Raw genomic sequence first — 25882 nt, 5'->3', positions numbered from 1 at the left:
AAATAACAGTAATAATAAATTTAGTTAGAATTTCCCCCAAGTTACATGTAAAAACAAATTTTCACATTGATTTTTTTTCATTTGTTTTTTGGTGTTTTGTTGTTGGTTTTTTGTGGGGAAATGAGGGTTAAGTGACTTGCCCAGGATCACACAGGCTAGTAGGTGTCAAGTGTCTGAGGCCACATTTGAATCCAGGTCCTCCTGAATCCAAGGCCGGTGCTTTATCCACTGTGCCACCTAGCTGCCCCCCACACTGATTTTTAAAAACTTTGTGTTCCAAATTCTCTTCCTCCCTCTCTTGGACTATCTTTCTACTATACTACCATGCCTCTCAAAATATGGAGTACAGATCAAGCCTGCTGCCCTGGTCAGACCACAACTAGGAATTATGCATCCAGTTCCAGGTAACCCCACATTTTAGATGGGACAATGACAAGCTGTTTATCCAAAGGAGGACAAGCAGCAAACGAGGGCATTAGATGAAAGAACTGTGGATATTTATGTGGAAAAGCCTTCAAATATATGAAGACCTAGCTGTGATCCTTCCTGCATGCGAGACTTGTTTTGCTTGGCCCCAGAGAGCAGAACTAGGACGGATGGATCCATCTAGAAGTAACAGAAGTAGATTTTGAATCAACACAGGGAAAAAACTTCCTAACAATTACAGCCAGAAGAGGCTGCCTTGGGGGCCGGGACAGTAAGCTCCCTTTCACTGGAGGCTGGATGCCCAGGTACTGAGAACACTGCTGCAGATGGGATTCACAAGTTGGGTGTGGGATGACCTTTGAGGTCCCTTCCAAAGTTAAAATTCTAACTCTATAAACCTTCTGACTGCCAATCCTACTGAAAATTTACTAGAAGATGAATGAAAATCTATTTTAAAAGAATTACACTAAAAAAAGTCTAAGGAAATACCCAAATCAATTCATTTTACTTGCTAATTTTGGCAGAATGAAAGTGTTTCTGTGCCCCATTTGTTAGGCACTGACTTCTGTTCCCTCTTAACTGTCCCTTCCTCAGGATGCAGAACAGGGAACCTTAATTATCTTGCCCTTTTAAGATCCGGAGTGGCCCTGATCCAAGTGTAGCCCTCCTGTCTGGCTTACCAAAGTGTGAGCAAAGTTTAGCTAGCAGTGTATTTTCCTATCTTTTCTGAAGGCCTAAGGAACATAGAACTTAAATAAGAGGAAAAGATATTTGACAATTCCACCTCGTTGCCATAGATTAATTATAGAATTGTCTTTGTCACTCTGCTACACAGGAAAAGAACACAGAGAGAAGTCGAAGAGGCCAAGGGAAAAAGCAAAGCTCAGGGTCCAGAGAAGTAAACACTCTCTTATGATCAAGCTGGAAATGAGAAAGTCTGAAGAAAATCCACTCTGTTCAGAGTGTTCGGCTTTTCTCACTGATTAGAAACCTTTATTTATTGAGCTTGTTGTTCAGTTTTTCCTCTATCACTACAGGTGACTAACACAGAACCTCCTTTGAGGCCCACTGCAGTTGGTGAGCCCCCTCTTCAAGTGGAGCTTCATATAATCTCCCTGCTACACACCCAGCTATCTTCAGAGACCTCAAGATCACCTGCAATGCCCCCCACACCTGTCTCACCGAGTACACTGCAAGCGAAGAGAAGAGGGAGATAGGGAAGCCGAGGAAAGAAGTAGACTGGGAAGCAATAAAGACATGTGCCAAGCACTGTGTTGGGCATAACGCATCTTACCCCCCTATGTCTACAGGACTGCTCAGCCCACTTGGTTGTCATTATTTTCATCGGAGCAACTGCCCCCTGCTGATGACCCCACAGGGTGAAAGGCATGAAGAGAGAATGAAGAGAAGGGGGAGAGTTGGGCCACTCCTGATCCCCATCTCTCCAGCCCTTAGCCCTGATCCAAATTTGTCAACTAACTGGCAACGTGTATTTTTTTTTTTGGCCATTTGTTGAAATGTAGTGAATTCCTGCCCCAAGATATGCTTTAGAAATCAACATCTCTTTGAACAAATGTGAGAACAAGGGGGAAAATGGAAACTCTTGGTATTTTTGACCTGAGCAAACTGTATCTACATATATCGTAAATGTATTTTTAGGCCCTCCCCAATCCAAATCGGTACTATGACAAAATGCTCCCCAAATACGACCAGACAAGTAAGGATACAAAAGCGCCCACCACGAAAGTCGGGTTAAAGACGTGGTTCTGGAAAGTGAAGAGTGTAAGTCCCATGTACGAGAAGATGAAATTTTCGGCCAAGAAATTGAGCAGCTCAAACAACTAAAAAAAAATGGTTTTAAAAATGTTTTTCATGGGAAGATATAAAGTTACATTATCTTCAACCATGCTTCATGCTGGAATCACATAAAACAAGTGCTCTTTCACACACCCTGAAAACTGAGAGAAGACAGTGTAGTAGCCCACTCCGATCCTCCCAGATTTCCCACAGTCATCTCTGATGATCAAAACCCAAGCTTCCCCCTTTCCAACTTCCCTCTTTCTACCAACCAATGGCATCATCATTCTCCCAGTCATCTTTGGATCCTCATTACAGATCTCGGCTGGGCACAGGAGATAGAAGGAGAATTTGCCACTTCTTTCTTGGATGCTATCACCTACCTGGGGTGCAGATTCTCATTACCTCCCACCTTACTGATGTTAACAGCTTTCTAAAGGACTGCCTTGCCCCCAGTTCCTCCGTCATCATGCACCCATTCTTCCCTTCTCTTTCACCAAATGAATTTTCCTAAACCACCATTCTTATTCATCACATCTCTGCTCAAAATGCTTCAGTGGCTCCTCACTGCCAAGCCCCTTCACCTTCTTGCATTGCTGGAATGCTTTACGGTTGGTTTCTCCCAATCCTGGGAGCTAGGCAGTGTAAGAAGTAGAATGCTCATTTTCTGGATGAGCGATTTGAGGTTCCCAAGAAGTTAGAGGATTTGGCCCATGGTTTCCCAGACAGAAGTGGCATTTGAACCCAGGTCTCTCTCTTGCTTCCCAGGCTAGCACTCAAAAAGTTCTGTCTGCCATATTACCTCAGGATCAAGGTTCAAGCTCATTACCACGCAATCACATTCGGCCTGGGGACACTGCCTACACTGGTATCCCGTGGTATTATTGCTTATGCCAGTGAGATGATTATCCTCCTGAAAGGTGGGAAGGCAATCACTGCTTAGGCTACTTTGTATTCTTTACAGTGGCTAATGTATATTTGTTGAGTGACTAAATTCAAGGCCTTCTGCTGGAGGGGTCCATCCTCCACCTTTTTCTGATAAGGTACTGAATAAAAAGGACTGGGCTGACACTTTTTCAATCAGCCGCTTCCTAGCACGGGTCTTCTGTTGTACTCACTGTTCCAAAGTTATCATTGAGAGGCCATTCTTGCCCTGTCATTCACCACCACCACACCACCCTGCCCCAGATCTTACCACCCTTTAGGGTCCTACTCAAGTTCTCACACTTCCATGAAGTGCTCCTGACACGTCGACAATACCATGAGCCCAGCCTTCTCTGAGGGCCTCTTCTCACACAACATGTCATTATTGGACAATCAGGATTGCACACTGTCTGACCTGTATGAGTCTTTTCTCACTACCTGGGCTATAAAGGAAGGACTTTCCTTTTCTCTCTCTCCCTTTCTGTCTCTTTCTCTCCCCCCTTTCCCTCTCCCTGTTTTTGCTCCTCTCTCTCCCACTTCCCTCCTCTCTCTCTCTTCCCTCCCTCCATCCATCCCATTGCTTCTCCCTTTGTTTCTCTCTCTCCCCCTTCTCCATCTCCCCCCCCATTTTCTCTCTTCCTCTGATTTTGCTCCTCTGTCTCTCTCCCCCATTTTTCTCTCTCCTCCTCTGTTTCTGCCTCTATCTCTCCCTCTCTCCCCATTTCTCTCCTCTCTCCCTCCATGCATCCATCCCATTGCTTCTCCCTGTAGCTCTCTCCCCTATTTTCTCCTCTCCATCTCCCCTCCCCCCTGTTCTCTGTTTCTGGCCCCTTCTCTGTCTCTCACCTACTTCTCTGCCTCCTTCTTTCCTCTGTCTCTCTGTCTTTCACATCTACCCACTGTGCCTAGCAAAATGCTAGCCTCACAAGTAAATCAAATCTGTAAAAAGGAGTGACCCAGGTTTAAAAAACAAAACACTTGATTAAAAGTACTCTGTCTCTGAGTTGAAAGGAAAAACAGTGTCTCTTCGAGCCATGAACTCAATTCGTTAACAAGAAAAATGTCTTTGTTGCTGCTTCACTAATAGTCAGTGCAGCCTTTCTAACTCATCCCGCCCGCCCGGTCCTAATCACTTAAGCAGCCCGAAAACACTTACTCTCTCCACACGGCTGTAATCAAGTACAAATTTGCTTCTGGCACATTTTTCATCCATTGTCCTCCCTCCCTCATTAGCCTGCAAATTGGAGGGCTTGGGCTCTGCCTGATCCCCACAGATCCCCCGCCTGTGGGATCACTTAAGATGCCCTTGTGGGGGCTGCTCCACCGCTGCTGGAGCCCCTTCCCTCTCCCACGGCCTCAGCATCCCTGGAGATATCAGTGACAAGACAGCAACAGAGAGGTGAGGGGGTGAGGGCCGTGAGCCTTTCCTGAACCTCCCAGAAGCAGCCCCTTTCAGCTTCCTCCAAGCTACCAGAGATGGAAAATTCCAACAGGACCAGGGAAGCTCTGGGTCCTGTCTGACCCCACCCCACTCCACGGAGTGACCACCAGGGCCAGACTGGGAAAACAAGGCTTGAGACACAGGAGAGGTTTGGGTATCTGACCCAAAAGCTGCTGCTTGGAGAAGAAGAACCAATTCAGAGACAAGGTGCAAGGCCTCTCTTACCTGCTTAGTTCTATGCTGAGAATCCGGAGACAGGTTATTGTATGTATAGTGCGCTTGTGTGATGCCACAGAACAGGACCGCCACTACACCTGTGATAAGGACAAAGTCCGGATTGAGCTGAGAAACCCTCACTAGCAAAAAGGAAGCTCCTGACTTTTTACCCCGATTCCCTTATTTCTGTCATCCCTCCATGGTTTCATGTGAAAAGTGATTTTACTTTCTAAGCAAAAAGAGGGGGGAAGTGACAATCTTGAGAAATGTGATTGTGTACTTGATGAGGGGCTCACTCCTCCTTCCCTCCTACCTTTGGAGGTGGGAGAGAGAGGAGGAGAGGAATGGGGAGGGAGAAGGAAAGGGGGAGAGGAATGGGCAAGAGAGAGAGAGGGATGAAGGTGGAGGGGAGAGAGAGGAGGGGAGGAGAGTGGAGGGAGAGCAGCCAGCCCAGCCATTCCCTCTCAATGTTTAAAATCACAAAGATAATGAGACTTACCAGTGAAACCCCAGGCTTCAGCCAGAAGGAAAGTACTCCAGGACATCAAGAAGAACAGGCCCGTTTCAAGCAAGTGGAACTCTCGCAGTTTGGTGAACTTGGTCACGTAAGACTGAGTGTTAAGGTTGGTCTCAAAATGATGACATGCACTTGAATTTCAGCAGGAGAAATTGGCAAGTTCCCATTCAGTGCTGATAGACTTTCTCCATTCCCCCTGCCCCAATATTATTAAAATAAAGTCTAGTTAGTCTAACAAAAAAAGAGAACAGAGAAAAATGTTGCATCTGGGTCTGAATCAAGGCTTCTCAACCTGGGAGCCTGTAAACTTTTTAAAAACCTCTTTCAATCGCTGTATTTCAATATAATTGGCTTCCTTGGTCATTTTTAAAAACAGGGTTTTGAGAGAAGGTCCAAAGGCTTCTCCAGCAAGTTGTGCAAGGGGTCCAGGCCACCAAAGGTTGGGAAGCCCAGGGGCAAGCACAGAGTGAGGAAGCCCCTAAGCTCACTGAGAGGGTCACAACACTCTTTCTAGTCGATCAAAGTGCTTTTTTAGGCTTCTAGTTTCTCTTCCAACTCAGAATATAGAGGTGAGATCAGAAGAAACTACTGAGCTCTCTCCTACATGTGTGCGTGTCAAGATGGCCTCCAAGGGAAAACTGCCCATCTGTATTAGCCTTTTTGATTTTCCAAAGCATTTGCACAGCTCAATTTATCCTACAACCACCGGGTGAAGTAGTCAAAGCATTGTACACAGGGGGAAACCGAGGACCAGATGAAATGACTTGCCTCCAAAATGATTGCTTCTGGCTGATTACTCATACAGTGAAGTGGCTCAAATGGTTCTGTTTATTGACCTTCCAAGAGACAAAGAGTACCATGTCCCCCACAAAAGCAAACTAAAGTACATTTGGAGATCCTTGCCTTTGTTAAGGGAGAAATCTTAAGCAAAAGGTATAAATTATTAACAGAACTGAGATCCCAGCTACACTAATTACTTGCTACATGAACTTGGGCAAGTCCCTTTCCCTGGGTCTCAGTCCCATGTGTGAAATGAAAGGATTGGATGCTATTATCTCTAAGATCAGAGCACTGGGCCTAGAGTCAGGAAGACCTGAGTTCAAATCCAGCCTCAGATACTTCCCAACTGTGTGACCCTGGGCAAGCCATTTAACCTCTGCCTCAATTTCCTTATTTGTAAAATGGGGATAATGACAGTACTAACCTCCAAGGGTTGTGAGGATCAAATGAGAGAATGTTTGTAAAGTGCTTAGCATGCAGTGCTTGGCACATAGTAGGCACTTACTTAATAAATGCATATTCCCAGGGGCAGCTAGGTGGCACAGTGGATAGAGCACCAGCCCTGGAGTCAGGAGGACCTGAGTTCAAATCTGGCCTCAGACACTTAACTAGCTGTGTGACCCTGGGCCTCACCAAAAAAAAAAAATTTAAATTTAAAAAATAACTGCATATTCTCTCTCCCTACCCCCTCAGTCTAACATCCTAGGAGAAGATGAAACCATTCAGACTTCTTCTTACCCAAGCCCCATATGTGGCCTGTCGGACACCACAGCCTGACATTTCCTGCTTTTTTAATTAACCAAAGTGCCAAAGAGTTACATCCCACTCTGGTGGGAAAAAACCAACAAGCATTTTAAGACAGAAAATATCGTGATCGAATATATATTCACATCAGTTTGTTGTGTAACCTTAGAAAAAGGAGTGGGGACAGAAAATGTACTAAGCTCATCTTCTGCTAGTCCCACTTATACAGTATAAAAACGATAAAACCTTTTTCTCTGGTACACACTGGTCAAAGTTGTTATCTGGTCTTTTGAAAGAAAAAAAAAAGCAACTGCTAAGATTCAGCAGTCATAAGACAATCCCCCAAGGTACCTCCATCTCAAAGCCCAGAGAATGAGCTCTGGACACGGAAATGCTTTCCCAAGAGGGCAATAGAAGGATATCAAGGCTGTAACCACTCCCGTGGCAGCTCCCATGGCGAAGGAACCACTGAATATCCCCAGGAAGATTCCGATAGACTTAAACATGGCTGTCACGTCAAACGTGTGGCTATTGTCTCCAGCTGGCTGGTATGCCACAATGGAACTGAAAGAGGGGAGAGAGACCTCACTTATTTCTTAAGAAGCGAAGAAAGAGACTCTGCAACTCTTAGGTGAAAACGAATGTTCTGGACTGGGGCTGACCAGAGTTGGAGAAAGGAGGCTATTTCACTTTGACTGACTGAAATAAGGGCAGAAACTACCAGCCCAAACTTCTATGTGCATACGAGAAAACCTCAGCTTTGGGCTTCAATGTTAATTTCAGTTAGGGATTAAAAAAAATGCCGTCCTACTATGGATGAAAACTGGATTAAGCCTTTAGCTCTCTCTCCTTCCAGCCTCTAGAGTCAGCTATGTGAACACAGAGCAGGAAGAAAGTTCTGTTTGAGCGCTCTTAGCATCTGAGTGCTTCACAACCCTCCATACTAATGTGACCAAGATAATGCAAACTGGGCCCACTTATTCTGAGCAGAGGCATCAACACATCAACACTGCTCAAGATGCAAACCTGGTTTGCCTGAAGTACTTTTCAACCGTAAGAACCACCCCCAGAGCTACACAGGGGAATGAACATTTTGTAGAGAGGAGGACCCGGGGAGACTGCTCACTGAGCTCAAGCGGTTATAACAATCCACTTGTCAGCATCTCCAGCGAATCCATTTTTCTTCACCCCACTGGAATATTAACTACCCAAGTCACTCTGAAATAGTCAAGCCCCACATTTAACACGAAGCCTTCCCTACCTCAACTTTCTAACCCAAATCTGGGCCTAAGAGGACTTTGGCAGAACTCACCTTTTGAAATAGACACAGATTTGAAAAGCAAACTGTATCCCCAGTGACAATGCTCTCTATTCCTAAATCAGGTTTGAATTAATTTAATTAGTTACTAGAGGTGTAAAAAAAAAATCCTTGTCAGATCAGGGTATCAAAGAAGGTGCAGCAGTGAAAAGTAGGTGGGGGGGCGGGGCAGGGAACCTTCCAAACGGACAAAACACATGTTCTGTTTGTCCTCCCTCTGCTTACTGCAATATGCTTTTGATTACAAGTGTAAAAACACACTTGGTATATCACACAGACAAGACTCTCTTTATATGCACCAGTTTAAGTCAATAAAATGTGCTTAAGACCAACCAAAATATACAAAAATCGAGGCAAATGGCAGTGGACATTAAATTCCATACCGGGACTCAAAACTAAAAATGTAAACATAGGGGTGCCACATTTCAAAGAAATATCATAGTCTTTGATGCTGAGACACTGGATTGCTGAAATAACTACATAATGACCTTTAATGAATGAATATATGAGGAGTTCTTTTTTTTAAAATGGTGTGGGTCACTCCGCTACAAAGAGGACACACTCAAAACAACAACTGGCTAAAGATAAGAAAGGCCTGCTTCCTTTCCCAAGGGCTATTTTCAGAGTAATGGCTCCAATAAAACACCTAGAATTGGGCTGAAAACGTTGCTCTTGCCCAGCTTTCTCCTTGTCAAAGTAGAGGTGATCAGAATGAATCATCCTGATCATCTATATACTCATTTCCAAGGAACCCAAAACAAAATGTCACTGGAAAATGAAGATTAATCATGAGTTAAAAGCAAATGGAGGCGGGGCAGCTAGGTGGCGCAGTGGATAGAGCACCGGCCCTGGATTCAGAAGGACCTGAGTTCAAATCCAACTTCAGACACTTGACACTTAACTAGCTGTGTGACCCTGGGCAAGTCACTTAACCCCAATTGCCTCAAAAATAAAATTAAAAAAACATTAAAAAAAAAAAGCAAATGGAGGGGGCAGCTAGGTGGCGCAGTGGTAGAGTACTGGCCCTGGATTCAGGAGGACCTGAGTTCAAATCCAACTTCAGACACTTGACACTTAACTAGCTGTGTGACCCTGGGCAAGTCACTTAACCCCAATTGCCTCAAAAATAAAATTAAAAAAACATTAAAAAAAAAAAGCAAATGGAGGGGGCAGCTAGGTGGCGCAGTGGTAGAGTACTGGCCCTGGATTCAGGAGGACCTGAGTTCAAATCCAACTTCAGACACTTGACACTTAACTAGCTGTGTGACCCTGGGCAAGTCACTTAACCCCAATTGCCTCAAAAATAAAATTAAAAAACCATTAAAAAAAAAAAAGCAAATGGAGGGGGCAGCTAGGTGGCGCAGTGGATAGAGCACCGGCCCTGGAGTCAGGAGGACCTGAGTTCAAATCCGGCTTCAGACACTTAACACTTACTAGCTGTGTGACCCTGGGCAAGTCACTTAACCCCAATTGCCTCACACACACACAAAAAAAGCAAATGGAGGGCTTACTTTCATTACAAAAGCTGGCCTCCAGACTGAAGTTTGAGCTCAGGTTTTCACCGGCAAGCAGCACCTTATCTCACAGGGGCATAATTTGAGCCACCTGAAACAAAGTCTTTTTAAATGGCTTCCCTTACCTTTTCTTACTTGGAAAAATCAGGCCTAAGGCCTGCTCCCCTTCCTCCCTTTCCGCCCGTTCCTCCCATGCAGGGGATGCTGGTGATAGATGGGGCAAATCCATTGAAACTACTACCTGGCACAAACCGTTTTGCTCCTAGCCATCCCAGACTTGGGGATTTTTATAACCATCCAAAAAGCAAGTGAAGGGTGCTGCTAAAGGCATTAGCAAGCACTCTAGCTGGTAATCCCCTGGGGCCAATGAAACCCTGACACGATCTGTTTCTTTCCTGCTTTGAGCCGGGAATTCATTTACCCAACTGGGTTAAGACAATCATGCAGCCTCTTGAAAAGCAGTGGGGTGTGAGGCAAAGAGCACTAGCTCACGGAGTCCTGACTTTCTAACTCTCAATGGTCAAGTGGTCACAGAATCTGCTCATCTATAAAATGGGGAGAACACTGGCACTACCTCCAGGGGGAGGGGGAGATTGGGAAGAGTGGGGGAGAGGGAGTGGGAATGGGGGAGGGGGTGAGGGTGGGATAGGTAAGGGAAGCACCTTCTCAACCTGAGAGCACTAAAGAAATTTAAGCTATTATTATAGCTGGGATTCCTCAAAGACGTCATCTTCAAAATACACCCAGCCAATAATGACAAGTGAAATTTTTTTTTTGCGGGGCAATGAGGGTTAAGTGACTTGGCCAGGGTCACACAGCTAGTAAGTGTCAAGTGTCTGAGGCCGGATTTGAACTCAGGTCCTCCTGAATCCAGAGCCGGTGCTTTATCCACTATGCCACCTAGCTGCCCTCAACAAGTGAATTTTTTAAAAAATATTCTTTGCAAATGTTTACACTTCTACGTCAAACCCCAAAGCTTTGCAGTGGATCTTTGAAATTCAACTTTATAAAATCTAACTTCTGACTTTAAATAGGAAAAGAAAAGAGCAGAAAGCACATCTGAGGCAGAACCGAAGTGCTTCTGTTTTTGTTCCCTGCCCCGCCAGACTCTCAAGCCCTAAGGCCAATGAGAAAGGCAGACTGTTTGGAGAGCAGGGACAACCAAGAAGTCAGCTCTCCTGTGTTCTCTTCACCTCTTTCAAGTCAGCATCAGTGAGCTGAGATATACAAATGGTCCAGAAAACTGGCATCTTAATAGGATTGCAAGCACCGTGAGGGCAGAGGTTGGATGCTTAGCCAAACTTTTTAATCTCCCTCAGCAACTAGCACCGTGTTCTCTGAGCACAGCAAGTCCTTTCCTAAACATTTGTCAGGAGGAATATGTTGTTTTTAGCAACTTGGAAAACAGCACAGCGAGAAGCCTTCTAATTCGTTTCTCCTTCTTCCAATTAGTGCACAGTTTTGACTCTGCATCTAGATTCACCAAAGGAATAAAACTGTTTAAATCTCTGTAAGAAATAAGTCTTATGTTGTATTTCCTGAATTGACTATATATGAGCCGTGAATAGCTGCAAAAATTCAGTGATGAGAATAAGAACCGGGGAAAAGGGCTTTCCAGAACTATGCTCACTGATGATGTCTACTGGTCCAACTTAGAGCCAAGTAAACCCAAAACCTAAATGACAAAACCCAAGAGGAAGAAATGAAACCAGTACAGAAGAACCAATGCCCAAAGAGTGATTTCCCATTTGGCAGCAAGGCCGAAAAGGGCATTTAGGTTGATTCGATTAGTTCTTCTGTTATATCTAGAAGGTATTTCTTGAGGAATAAAGGGAATAAAAGAAAAATAAGATATGGGGCTTCTGTCCCCTCCATTCTCTCCCCCCCACATATGGAAAGAACAGGTCCAGACTACCTTGGGGGACTTACTTGGTAGTAGCGGAGTGTATTGGAGGACCACATAATTCCTAAACTATCTACTATGAGGGGAGGGAAGAGACCAATCGGCACAGCAATTGTAATCTTGAAATTATAGCAATAGGAAGCAAGTTAGGTGATGCCGACGTGTCTGTATTTTATTCAAAGTACCTCTGCAGGTTAGAAATGGTTTAGACCCGTGACTTCTGGCTCCTATGCCCTAATACTTCACATTACAGAATCCAAGCTTTAAGAAACAAAAACCCAACACACTTACGAAGACAGCACTATAGCAACGGCATCGTTAAGGACACTCTCCCCAAAGAGAAGCGCGTACAGTTCAACATCAACTTGAAGTTCGTGGAATATGGCGAGAACGGTCACTGACAAAGACAAGAAGTTTTTTACATTTTAAGAATGGTTATTATCGACACACTTGCCAAAACTGATTTGCTTTATCATAACAAGAACTTGATTTTTGTTCTCAGAAATTCACTTCTTACTTAAAAAAAAATACTAAGCCAATTGAAAACAAATTTAGACGTGTGCCATCATTTCTTTTTATATTATTACATCAAAAACACCATTCCCTTGATTGAATGCTCACAAAAATTCCTTTTTCCATCTTGAAAGCAGCTTAAAATAAAAGACTTGGGTTTTGTTAATACTCAGAAGAACTGAGTGTGACCACACAAAGAGCATGAGATTCAGAAATCTCTCTTCTCCAGTTTCTTTTTCATCTAGATCTTATTCACTTTGTCATACACCAAGTAATCATCTCCCTTCTATATTGTAGGCTATTGTTTATAGAGAGAAATAGAGAAAGAGAGATGGAGAGTCCCCACTGTGTATTCTACTTTTTAGCTTGTTTTCTCTATAAGGCACCCAAGTATCAAGAACAATGCTTTACATGGACAATGGGGAAAACAAGGACAAGGCTGGTTTGGGGTTAGTGTCAAAATCTTTCACCAAGGATAATGACCAGAATAACAGGTGAGCTGTTTATTATAACAAGAAGTCAACTATACTGATTCATTGCTGCCTTGGGGCAAGGGGGAGGAAGGGAGGGAGGAAAGAAGTAACTCACCCACATTGAAAAAACTAGTTATATGGAAACCCTAGAGAAAAAAGAGGAGACTGAAGCCATATGTATTATAACCTCCACTGCTGAGTCATGCACGGCCCACTTGCTGCATAAACGAAGACTACCATGAAAGATTAATGTAGTCCGAAAATGCTAGTGCCTCTTCCAAAGGCAACTAAAATGGAGAAGCCGGCATTTTGAAAAGATGCAATTTCCCTTGTAAAGCACTTCAGCTGGAACGTACAGATATCATAACAGCCAAGCAAGAGGAGAACAAGAGTAGCTCCCGGAATATTAAACAGTAACCTATGGCTCTCCTCTCTCTTGAAGCAAGCTGCTGCAACATGACAGGTTGAGCCCCATGGTCCAAGGAAAAGACTGAGGACGATGTCTGTCTGGTCCAAGGGAACATGAAGCCCCCCCCATTGGGGTGATTTAAGAAAAGAGGGGTTTTGTCTGAACCAACCTACTGGCTACCTTCTACAAACAAAGTGAAAAAAATAGGAGGCTGAAACAAGGCCAAACCGATCACCTTGAATAACTAATCTGACTGTCCTGAGAATTTGAAGAGTATGGGCAATTCTCTTACAGGAAGGGAGGCCGTGCAACATAACAGCTTGCTGGCTCCTGGAAAGAACAACGAACCAAACTGCTGGCTGCAGAAACCATAAGGTTGGAGTCTCGTGGGCTAAGATAACTTTGTATTGACACCTGTGCATACGCACATTAAGAAGAAAGCCCTGGAGGTCTTTGAGAAAATCATTTGAGCTCCATCTTTAAATGCTAAATGATACCAACTGCTGGCCTCCAGACAGATCCTGTCTGATTTTAATCCAAGGTCAGCTTATACCAGAAAAAGGACACATTTTTCTTTCTTTCCCAGAAAGCCCATAGAGTTTTTCAGAGGTAACCTTAGGATTTACCACGAATTCAGGCTTTAAGATAGTGAGAGATGTCATTCACAAGGTCAAAAGGCAAAGTGGAACAAGCCTCTTCCAACTGAGACAGAAAGGTGCAACAGAGCAAGTGACTGGCCTGAGCGCCAAAGTCTAGGCTTCTGTGCTTCCTGCCTCCCTCATCCCTCACTGGAATGTAGCCGTCCACCACACTGATGCTATAACACGAGCGTTTAGCAGGGTCAGCTCAAAAGGCACCAGGGAAGCAACTCTGTATTAAACACCTCTTAGTAAGCATAAATCCAATCTTGGAGAAACATTTTCTACCAGGCAAACAAAAGCCTCCCAACACAATTAAACTGTACCCAGGAGAGTTAAAACTGTACCTGGTAGAAATGACTTGCAACTATCATTTCAAATCCTTTGACACTGCGAAACTCTAAAAGCCAGAAGTTGCAATTGCAAAGATTTTAGGGGACTACTCTCCTAGGAATGTGGAAGAACTGTTTAGATGTTACCAATTGAAGGAACATATTTAACCCAGTTTCCACTTTCAGGCAAAAAGACACATACCACCACGAATGGCACTAGATAAAACAAATACTCTGAGTCTTAAATAGCGTCCAATTTAATGGCCAATAAAGTACAAGTAGGGGCAGCTAGGTGGCGCAGTGGATAGAGCACTGGCCCTGGATTCAGGAGGACCTGAGTTCAAATCTGACCTCAGACACTTAACACTTACTAGCTGTGTGACCCTGGGCAAGTCACTTAACCCCAATTGCCCCGCAAAAAAAAAAAAAGTACAAGTAAATCAATGTGTGTGTTTAAACCACAGAGAATCTCAGACCATGGGTTTTATTGCTTTTATTGAGAAAACCTACAAGAAAAAAATGAAACCTATAGGCCACACTGGAAAAAAAAGAAAGAAAAAGAAAAGAAAAAAAAGAAAGAAAAGAAATGAGGCACAAAGCGCTGCTCCTCAAAGGCATACCTGGATCCGTTGCTGACACGATGGCACCAAACAACAAGCAGTCAGTGAAGTAGAAGTCACCGGCAAGCTGTCCTGTTACTTTCATCAGGGTTACACAGCCATACATAATTGACCTGTTCAGTAAAAATACTGACAACTCAAGATGCTCGCATATGTGCGCGTGCGCGCACACGCGCGCACACACACACACACACACACACACACACACACACAAACTACTCCTCAATTAGAGAAGAGTGGAAAAATGGGATGTGAGGGGGAACCTAGCTGAGTATCTTCTAGGTGATCTCAACTCTAAAAGCATGTTATTGCTAAGATACGGAAGCAATGTCCAGTCTTTTGAGAAAAATGAGCAACCACATAATTTAAAGCATTGCATTGTAGACATTTCTAGACACGTTCAGAGATGTGATGCTATATGAGCCACATATGCATGCATGCACAAACATATGTTTGCATATATTACATCCAGATAGACCCTTAAATCCAGATTTCAAGGTTAAATAATTTCGGGCTACACTTACCCTATCACAAAACAAGAAATGGCTGTCCCAAGAAAAGCATATGCCAGGATCGACCCAAGGTTTCGGAAGAAATGTCTCTAAAAAACAAGGTCTTCGGTTACTCAATTTGACCAACATTTGTAGGATACGTACCAACTGGCTGACAACACAAACTCAGGATTCAGGTGTTAATATACCATGCGTTATGTGTATAAAAAGGCAGTGATGTGAGGACCTGAACAGGGAAAGATAATGAAGTAAAAGAAAGAGATGAGAAGGGGTTGTAGAAAGAGCCAGTCATTAGAGAGATTCCCAAGTATCTGCTATGCACAGGAAAGTCAATTGAATTCAAAAAGCACTTAGTAAGCATCCACTGTGTACCATTCAAGTGTAAAAGCACCTACCCGTTTCAGACTGTATCCTGCATAAAATATAATTGGAGGAAGTAATATGTTGAAAAATACTTCGGGATCAAAAGTTACCTGTTTAAAGAGGGGAAAAAAAGGTTTTGAGTTCTTTGAAATGAAAACATTTTGTAAGACCTTACACTAAGCCATTCTATAAATTACCAGTGATAAATTAAAAGCTTCTACTAGGAAATGGTAAGCATGTTATTACAACTTACTGTTTTGCCACTTCATTATTAAAACAAATAAAATTCAACAGAGAAACTAAGGAGTACAATGTTGGCAGGTCTCCAGCAGAGAAGACTTGAGAAGACACTGAGCTCAAAGGAAAATGGGTGACAAGCACTCGGTGGATTCTTCTTTTATGGATACTTGGTTATTTTGCCGACCAAAGGACAGAAGACAGAGAAGTCAAGGGAAACAGGGTTGGGGGTGGGTGGGAAGGAGAATGTAACAGCCCTGACATAGAAAAACTAGAGGAAAGAGGAAAGAGGCCAAGGTGGGACTGGGAAATGGAGGCAGAGTTACGCAACTTCTGGAGTATATGTGTGCTTGGGAAGAGGGGAGTGGCAGGAGAGATTCGACTCAGTCCCCTACAGAAGCCATATACTCGATACTGTATCATGGGAACTGATGTGGCAGTACATGTGGTGAAATAACTGCTGGAAAGAGGGAACACACATCCTCTCCTCCGGGTAGAATGCAGCCTACATTTCCAGACGTGATTGCTTTGCCAGTCAGTTGCACTTAACTGTTTTCCTTTGTTCCAAGGGAAGGTTCAATGTTGGAGGAAAGAAATATATCAGGAAATGACTGTTTTTTCAAAAAGAGAACTGGATTTAAATCCTGGGTTTGGGACACTTACTAGCTTTGTGACCTTGGGACTTTGGACAAGCTACTCCTTTAACTTCTCAGTTTTCTCATCTGAGAAATGGGACTAACACTCAGACTACCTCCCTCATAGGGTTGTTGGGAGGAAAACTCTTTGATAAACTGTCAAGTGCTTCAGCAAGAAGAGTTATTATTTTTAAGCACCTTGAAACACTGCAACAATTGAATCCAAGAAATATTAAGGCAGGAAAGCAGGTTAGAGATATTAGGAACACTGGTCAAAACAGAAAATTTAATGAGTTAGGCCTTAATCAGAAAATGAAATTTCCCAGCATTATAGTTAATTGACATCTTACTGTGTACATCACAAGAGTCCATCGAGTCTTTAATGTGTTAAAGACATTTGCCCATTTTCTCCCTTCTGTGTCACTTTGCTGTTAGAATTTAAAAAAAAAATTCCAAAATATACTGACTAGAAGCTTACCTTCCTAAGCATTTCATTATCTTGAACGTTATTGAGTTCATGTGAACTGATCTCTCCTTTCAGTGTATATTCATAAAATTTTCCACTAACATTCACTAACAAGGTAGCCGGACTTGTCTGCATTTGACAGCTTAATGTCACATTATTAACATCACTGGGAACATGAACGCCGTATCGGAGCACCAAGCCCACCAAAAGCCCTGGAATTTAAAAAGAGAGAATTCTGTAAGCTCCTTGTGGCCATCAACCAGTTCCTTAAAGCCCCTAAAAACTTCACTGGTTTTCAACATAAAAAAACCCCAACAATGTTATCCAAGCCTGAGCTTCTTCTAGTCAGTACTCCGACTGAAATACAAACATGTTTGAAATTACTGCTCAATTCCTAAGTCGGGGAACCTGACATCCTCATAAGCAGGGGATGGACAGATGGGTAATTTTCTCCAGTGTAATATCACAGATCACTAACCCCAATATTTCTAGAGCAGCATATAAGTAATAGAGCAGGAAGATTACCTAATGAAAAAATATCTTACAAATCATCTCTTCATAGAATCCACTGCATGACTTCCCCATTGCATAGCACAATCATATTAAAAATTGGTTTTCCGCCTCCACCCATGATTCATTTGACAGGTCCCCCCCTTCCTATACTTGTGCACTTTGTGGGGGTTTTTCCCAGCCAAAATGTAGGAATCGACATTTATCCCTCTTCAATTTCATCTTGTTGGTTTCAGTTCATTGTTCCAGTCTGCAGAAGGAGAAATCAAGATTCGGATGCCCATGATGAGATAGCTTCTCACGCTGGCATCAATCACAGCCAAAGCAGATTATATTTTATAGGCTTTTAAAACACACACACACACACACAACCCCTTGATCTGCTCATTGCTTTTAAGGCTGTTGGATTAGACTTCATAGTCTCACAGGACATAGAGAACAAGTCAGAAAAAGCAGAATTCCTCATTTTTTGTTGCCCTCTGAACAATCTTCAGTGAATCATACTAAGTGACCCTTAGGTTGTCTGAAGCTTAAGGGGAAATATCCTTCCCCTGCCTTCAACCCTTTTTATTACTATTTATAAGCAAATTGACATTCCTCATCACCCTGAGATCCTAAGACTCAACTTAGCTTAACATTTTCTGGCTAAATGTGAGCATGGTAAATTCTTTAAGAAAGCTAGCCAGTTGTACAAAATACTCAAATGCTTAGATTTCTAGGGTGTAAAATGGACAATCAACTAACCATATTAGTTTATAGAAACTCTAGTTTTCACCAAAAATACCCTTACTTTTTTAAGAGAAAAGCAGAGTTAAAGGGTTACCCCCCCTCTCTCTTAAACAGTATTTCTAGGATTCACGTAGAAAAACCGACTTAGGACTAGGGAAGAAAAAAAAATCTGAATTCAACCCTAAAGGTTGGAGGAAAGGCAAGAAGGGAATAAAAGTGCCAATAGTTAAAATGATATGTGAGGTACAAGAAAAAAACTGGGAAAGATACTCAATTGGATTAAAAGACAAACCCTAAGCAAGCTTACACTGTGCAGCACTCGGAATCTGAAAGCTTTTTTTGCAACCTCTCATCCAGGCTCACACTAACCCTTTGAGACAGAGAGGTAGGCAAATATCACTAATCCCCCCTTTACATATTGAGAAATCTTGAGGTTAGAGGGTAATCAAAGGAAAACAACTGTCAAGGGTGGATAGTCAGTGGAGACCCCCTACCACATTTGGTCCCTAGCCCAGACTGGAAACTGACCCCCATATTTTAAGACCCAGGTGAGATGGCACCTCAAGAAGCCTTTCCTGAACCTCCCAGCACTCTGGTCCTCTCCAATGCAGAAATACAAATTAGGATGCTCTTTTTTTACCTGTCTTGTATCCCCCTAAACTTTAAAAGGGTGAAAAGCTAGCCCTGTTCCTTCTTTCTCTCCCCCAGCTTTGAGTAATGCCTGTCGATGAAAATTGAATTAGTGTTCTTACATTAAGCAACAGGAGAGAAAAAACTGCCTCCTTCCAAAACAGAGAAAGGAATAGAAGTCCTTGCCTTGCTTCTTACTAATTTTATGTTCTCAGCAAATGCAATAATTAATCCTTTCAACTGAAATTCTCTAGCTCTGTGAGCTTAGCCATTTATCCATTTAGCAAAGGTTAACGATGACCCACCTGTTTTTTTTTTCTTAATGCAACATTTAAAAAAACGATCAGAAAAAGATTTTATGCTTCCAACATACAACTGAGCATTTATAGCATTCCTTCCAGCCTAATCTAGGAAAGTCTAGTTCTCCTAAGGAAGGAAGAATTTGGCATTTGGCATATAGAACCTTCTGTCCCTGATATTTTTGTGTATGTGTTTATTCTGTCATGTTAACTGGACTACAGATTGTCTTACAGTTTTTTGTCATTTCCTGTTCTAGCACACAGTAGGTACCCAATAAACGTTAATGATAATAGAGGTTGCACATTATAGCAAGATGTATAAACCCAGATAGCTAGATCATTTACTTGGATAAAAAGATTAAAAGTGAAAAGATGCAAAATATGCAACGTCCAATTTTATCCAAAAGCTAGGGAGCATGGTAAACAGACACTTAAAAAAAATCTTCAGACTGCACAATTTCTAATGCTTTAGACCTGACATTCACGGATCAGATCCCATGGTGGGATTATGCCCTGAGGAGTCTTTATAAAGGAAAAAAGATGGAAAAGTTAGTCAAGTTCCCAAAACTAAGACGAGCTCCAATATAAGAAAATCATTCCCTTACAAGTGAAAATGACTAAGGGCGTGTGCATTTTTCTGAAACTCACAGAGAACTACCTTTTCTTATCCTCCTTGAGATACATACTCAGAGGTAAACATTTCATGAATGGAGTGGCTCTTTGGGAGCCAAAGTCTTCAACTGACTGCAAGTCTGAGGCAAAGGGGCAAATATTAGCGGGCTCCCTGCCACAGCCACAAGTGAGGGGAAAAAAAAGAAACAAACCAATCTTCACCTGTATGCCGTGTAGAAGGGATTATTTGTCGACAACGATCTCTTCAGACATAAAAAAGGACACATATACACAGTGATCACTCGGTGGAGTCATCTTTGATTAAGACAGTCAGCAATACCGCTCTAGAGGCACCAGTTTAGGGATGAGATAGATCTGTTTCTCCCAAGGGGGCCATTTGCCATTACTTCCCTCCTTACCCGTCAACCAAAAAGAAAAAAGAAAAGGGGAGAAAAAAAAAAAGACGGACCAGAAAGCACCCGTAAAGGGTTAATAATCTCGTGACTGCAGATGTGTAGTGTTTATAATTAGTTTTAGATTAACCGTCTAGATCACTATGTAGTAACAACCGTCCTGGGAAAACTTTTAACTCTTTCGTTAGCTGACTTGGGGACGACCTGAACCTCCGGCGCGGGGTTCTACCAAATTCATCCTACAATGTAGCCAACAGGTTGTCTTAGAGACACGGCTAATTGTCATGGATCGACACATCGCTTTCCCCGAGGTCCCCAAGCCTTAAGTTTGAGCACGCAAGGAGAGAGAAAAGATGTGGCTGCCCTTCGTCCGCCGCGAGGGCAGAGAGCCGAGTGGGTGCGCGGAGGCGAGTAGAGGTCGAATCAGTTTTCGGGGGAACACCAAAACCGGACAAGGGGGCTCCTCCAGCCCGGATCGCCACACGGGCAGGGCGCCCCGAATCAATTTTGCAAGAAGCTACGAGAGAGGCGCGCCTCCCCACCCCACCCTAACCCCCCTTCCCCGGCTGGGCAGCCCTCCTCCCCCGGGTCCCCAAGAAGCCGAGGTCCCGGGACGGTCCCGGGCCAAGGGCTAGGTCCCCTTCCCCACGGGAGGCGAGGCGGGCAAGGGAAAGGGAAGGAGGGGAGGGGAGGGGAGAGCAAAGGGCAGGACCGGGGGCAAAGGGGAGCACTTGCCGTAGATCATGGCCAGGCCGGTCTCGTGCAGGAAACGGGCCCGTCGGTGCTTGAAGAGCCAGATGGTGAGGATGGTGAGGGTGAGGAGCAAGATGAAGATGAGCAGGTTGGCGCTGTCCTGCCGGTGGCTCGCCTCCGCCTGCTTCTCGGACACGATCTCCTCCTCCATGGCCCCTACGGCTCCGGCTCCGCCACCGTCCTGGGCACCCGCCCAGCCACAGGCGACAACCGCCAACAGGAGCCAGAGAAGCCGCCCGCGTGCCCGGCTGCGGGAGCCGAAGCTGCCGCTGCCGCGCACGGGAACCCTCCGCCAGGCGCTCAGTGCCATGGTTCCCCCAGCCCCAATGCCACCGCATCCGCCCCCCGAACCAGATGCCGTTTGTTGTCCCCGGCCACTCCCGAGGGCTCATGGGAAGAGGGGCGGAGACTCGGCAAAATCGGCCCGGCACAGGCTGGCCGAGCGACCGCCCACTCCTCGCGGCCAGAGCTCTTAAAGGGACCGCCACCACATTGGCCCCTGTAGCCCGTAGAGTGGGAGGAAGGTCATGTAGTCCAGTCCCCTGCCTCTGGGAAGGGCAGCATCTCGCCTACTGGAACGATGCCCTATACTCCATAGATGGGGCGCCCACTGTTTGGGTACCAGCCCGGCTAGAGCCACAGTGATATCATTTCCCGTACAGACCCCACATACATGGAAAAGAGGCAGTGTGGGCCAATAGACACCGGTTCTGCTCCTGGCCCAGCCTCCAGCAACCCATTTGACCTTGGGCAAGTCTCTTTCCATCTCTGGATCTCCATTCCCTTCTTTTTAAAACGAGGACAGATAGGAAGATCATAGCTTAGAGGTCATCTAGTCTAACTGCTTCATTTTACAAGGGAGGAAACTGAGGCTTAGAGAAGGCAAGTTACTTGCTCAAGGTCACACACTTAGTAAATGAAAAAGGTACTGTTACAACACATGCCCACTAACTCCACAACCCTAAGATCCTTTCTAGTGCTTTCATTCAATCAATATTAAAAAGATCTTTAATAGCTAAGAGAGGATCTTCAGATCAACTGTAAGGTACCTTAGAGGTCATTGAACCCAACACCATCATTTTCTAGATGAAGCAACTGAGGCACTTGGAGAGGTTAAATGACCTGTCTGGTGTCTCAGAGCCAATGAATGGTTGAATCGAATTATTTATTCCAGACTCCAGATTCCAGATTCCATGTCCACTGCCCTACTCATCATCCCACAGTGCCTCTTCAACATTGAGTTAGGGCCTTATATATAAAATCTCATTTGATTGGAAGGTAGTGGATTGACCCTAATGGGAGATCTTCGGGCAGAAATGGGATAAGAAAAGATTGTATATATATTGTATAAATGGTGTAGAGAAGTGGATTCTCGTCTAGGCCCAGGTTGGACTGGATGGCCTCAGAAGTCTCTTCCAACTCTGAGATTCTTTGATTTGCTCAAGGTCACACCGATAGTAAGTGGCAGGACCAGGATTCAAAAAAAAGTCTTACACTTCCACCTCCAGATCCTCTTTCTACTACGATATACAGTGTTCTCTACTGAAGGAGTGGAGGCAGCTAGGTGAGGCTGCAGTGGATAGAGGGTGGGCCCTGGAATCAGGAGGATTCATCTTTGTGAGTTCAAATCCAGACTCAGATATTTAGTAGCTGTGTGACCCTAGGCGAGTCACTTCACCCTGTTTGCCTCAGTTTCCTCATCTGTAAAATGAGCTGGAGAAGGAAAGGGCAAACCACTCCAGTGTCTCTGCCAAGAAAACCCCAAATAGGGTTGCAAAGAGTCAACCTCAGCTGAAACAACTGAACAACAATGAACGTACTTGTAAGACTTTCCACGACTAAAGGAGTGAGCCCAAACTCCAGTTTGATGCCACAGCCTAGATAAACCAACCAAAAAGTTGCAACTGTGATCACCAGGCAAGGGCTGAGAGGAACTAATTGGAAACAATCAGGACAGAGAGTCCTAGCACAGACCAAAAAGGAGGTTCCTTCAAAATGTAACCCAAGGTCTCTAGAAGTGAAGGAAGCCGGGAATGCTGAGTCAACTCGACAGCCTGAAGTTCAAATGGGAAGAGAGCTTTCACTCCTAAACATAGGGTGCTGGGTAGCAGCTAGGCTGGAAAGAGCAAGAGGCCTAGAGTTCAAATCCAGCCTCAGACACTTCCTGGCTATGGGTCCTTAAGCAAGTCACCTAACTGATGCCTGCCTCAGTTTCCCCAACTATAAAACACAATCAAATGGGATAATATATGTAAAGAGCTTTGTAAATCTTAAAGCGCTATATAATTTATCAAGTGCCTACTATGTGCGAAGCACTGGATTAAGTTCTGGGGATACAGACAGAAAACTAAGCCAGTCCCTGCTCTCAGGGAGTTCCCAGTCTAATGGAGGGAAACAGCAAGTCAGATGGAAAAGTCCCATGGCCCTTAGGGTACAGCAGCAATGCAAATAGTAATACTTCTCTAATGTCATTTCCACTGATAAAAATATCAGTTTCTGATGTTGAAACATTTAATGGGGCCAAGGATTTTGGTGGCAAGAACATTGTCTTCTGGGTCTTCAGTATCAGTATCTGTTATGTAAGGGCCAGGCTACATATCCTCCAGGATGATAGCTGAGGGCACTGAGCAGGAAGCATTGCTATTCAGGGGCTATTGGGTTCTGGGTCCTAGGGTGTCCCTATTAGGGTATGAGGGGAGATGGTGGTCAAGGTGGAGGTGATGTTGGGTTTGACCTGCCTGGCACATGCTGCCTCCTATCTCTCCCTCAGGGGGCCTGGCTAGGCTGGCTTCGCTGCCCTGTGTGGGGCACTTCAGTGGCAGTCAATGGGGATGACTGGGCCTTTTTCCACAGGAGTTGCTTCCCAGGATAACTACTGACAGCTGGGCAGGAAGCAAGAATAGTGGTCTAGAGTGGGATGGGGGGATGGCAGGAGATGGTGCTGCTACTCCCAGGGCTCTTATACCTTTTGTTGTTGACATTTAGCAGTTATTACTGTTGATGAAGAGGAAGGTGAGCTGCCCCCCCCCGCCCTGCCCCCCCAACAGTTTCTCCCTTCAATAGTGGCTGGGCTGAAAGCAGATAGAGCCGGCTGTTGGGAAAGTAATGCTGTTTGCAAGGCTCTCTGCCCCAGGGTCCTGGGCTGTCTCCATCAGGTGGTCAAAGTGGTGCTAGGTGGTTGGACTTGCCTGGCACATGCCATCTCCTTTTCCTCCATCACGGCTCCCAGCTTATCCAGCCACTGTCATTATTTACCATTGTGTAGCCAGAAGTAGGATCAGACTCCACCTGAGTTCATGGCCAGGGGACAGAGGAAACCCAGCCAGGAGAAGGAACAGGAGGAAAAAGGGGTGGGGGTCAGAGGACTCACAAAATCTGAGGTAAGGGTTGAGGAAATGAATTCCAGGAGAAGTTCAGCAAAATAAATTTATTGGTGTGAGACCGAGAACTGGGGAAACTTCCAGAAAATTAACTCAAAGAGCAAGATTAAAAGTCAGAAATACAATTCCCAAAGATGGATGATGAAACATGCTCCCCACCTCCTGGCAGAGAGGTGGTGGTTTCAGGATGCAGAATGAGATGTATTTTTTTTTAGGCATGGCTAATTCAGGGGTTCTTTTTGCTTGACTTATACATGTTTGTTTGTTTTTTTGTTCTTTGTTGCATTCTCAATTGGGGGGTGGGGAGAGGTGGGAGGGAGAGAATGCAGACCTGAAAAGGAATTTTTTAAAAAGTAGGGGCGGGGCAGCTAGATGGCGCAGTGGATAGAGCACTGGCCTTGGAGTCAGGAGTACCTGAGTTCAAATCCAGCCTCAGACACTTAACACTTACTAGCTGTGTGACCCTGGGCAAGTCACAACCCCAATTGCCTCACTAAAAACAAAAAACAAAAACAAACAAACAAAAAAAAAAAGTAGGGGGACAGGGGCAGTTGGGTGGTGTAGTGGATAGAGCACTGGCCCTGGAGTCAGGAGGACCTGAGTTCAAGTCCAGACTCAGACACTTACTAGCTGTGTGACCTTGGGCAAGTCACTTAACCCCAATTGCCTCACCCAAAAATTTTTTTAAAAAGGAGGGGGACACTTAAGGGGCAGCTAGGTGGTACAGTGGATAGAGCACCAGCCCTAGAGTCAGGAGGACCTGAGTTCAAATCCGGACTCAGACACTTGACACTTGCCTCACCAAAAAAAAAAAGTAGGGGGACAGTTAAGAGAGAAGGCTGGACTTAAGAAGCTATTTCTTGATTCCAGTAAGCATGTAGGAAAAGAAATATAAGGCCTCTGGCACATGATAGCTCTTCAAATACTTGAAGTCTGCTCTCATTATTATGATAATACCAGAATAGTCAGGGGCACACCAAGGGATGTAAGTCTCCCCAGAATCAGAGGGAAGACCCTGTCAGGGGGTTGAAGTGCTATTCTGGGTTGGGCCTTCCCTGGGCTGGTGCTCTGGTAGTCTAGGTTCGATATTGGCACAAAATGAAACACTTGGGAGTCACTGGGCAGTTAACAAGAGATATACTTAGCTGTGGTAGAAGGCAACACGTGGGCTCAGCTTCCTTGCCTGTATTGCCCATTGTTTTGCCCCAGCCAAGCATCAGAGCACACTTGAAGGGACTTTGGCTGCTTTTGTTCAGATGATAGGAAGTGATGTCACCATCCTGAGCCTTTAGTCCCCTGAGCCAACCAATCAAATGTCAAGGATGAGTTCAACACTTCTTTTTTTTTTCTTTTTTTTGGCATGGGGCAGTGAGGGTTAAGTGACTTGCCCAGGGTCACACAGCTAGTACTTGACAGTATCAAATGGCTGAGGCCAGATTTGAACTCAGGTCCTCCTGAATCCAGGGCCAGTATTTTATCCACTGCACCACCTAGCTGTCCCCGAAGGTGTCTATTTTATATTTTTTTGTGGGGCAATGAGGGTTAAGTGACTTGCCCAGGGTCACAAAGCCAACCCCTGAGTTCAACACTTCTTTTTTTTTTTGGCAGGGCAATGGGGCTAAGTGACTTGCCCAGGGTCACACAGCTGTTAAGTGTCAAGTGTCTGAGGCCAGATTTGAACTCAGGTACTCCTGAATCCAGGACCGGTGCTTTATCCACTGCGCCACCTAGCCGCCCCTGAGTTCAACACTTCTTAAGGAAAAATGAGTCTAACTTCC

At 44.5% G+C, this 25882-nt stretch overlaps 1 protein-coding gene across 1 annotated transcript in view; it reads right to left on the bottom strand.

Moving 5' to 3' along the window:
• Window positions 1-21117, bottom strand: part of SLC9A6 (solute carrier family 9 member A6) — a 35486-nt gene extending 14369 nt beyond the window's left edge. Inside the window, exons 1-10 of the mRNA XM_043974277.1 lie at window positions 20707-21117; window positions 16791-16990; window positions 15473-15550; window positions 15090-15166; window positions 14566-14678; window positions 11872-11977; window positions 7268-7409; window positions 5304-5409; window positions 4814-4902; window positions 2154-2267 (exon numbers count right to left, since the gene is read on the bottom strand). Coding sequence (XP_043830212.1) covers window positions 2154-2267; window positions 4814-4902; window positions 5304-5409; window positions 7268-7409; window positions 11872-11977; window positions 14566-14678; window positions 15090-15166; window positions 15473-15550; window positions 16791-16990; window positions 20707-21034 — 1353 coding nt within the window. The 5' untranslated portion in view covers window positions 21035-21117. The remainder of the gene's footprint in view (window positions 1-2153; window positions 2268-4813; window positions 4903-5303; window positions 5410-7267; window positions 7410-11871; window positions 11978-14565; window positions 14679-15089; window positions 15167-15472; window positions 15551-16790; window positions 16991-20706) is intronic.
• Between the last annotated feature and the right edge of the window lie 4765 nt (window positions 21118-25882).

This window comes from Dromiciops gliroides, chromosome X (assembly GCF_019393635.1).
Source record: "Dromiciops gliroides isolate mDroGli1 chromosome X, mDroGli1.pri, whole genome shotgun sequence".
Classification (NCBI taxonomy): domain Eukaryota; kingdom Metazoa; phylum Chordata; class Mammalia; order Microbiotheria; family Microbiotheriidae; genus Dromiciops; species Dromiciops gliroides.
This window is presented reverse-complemented; position numbering and strand designations above follow the sequence as displayed.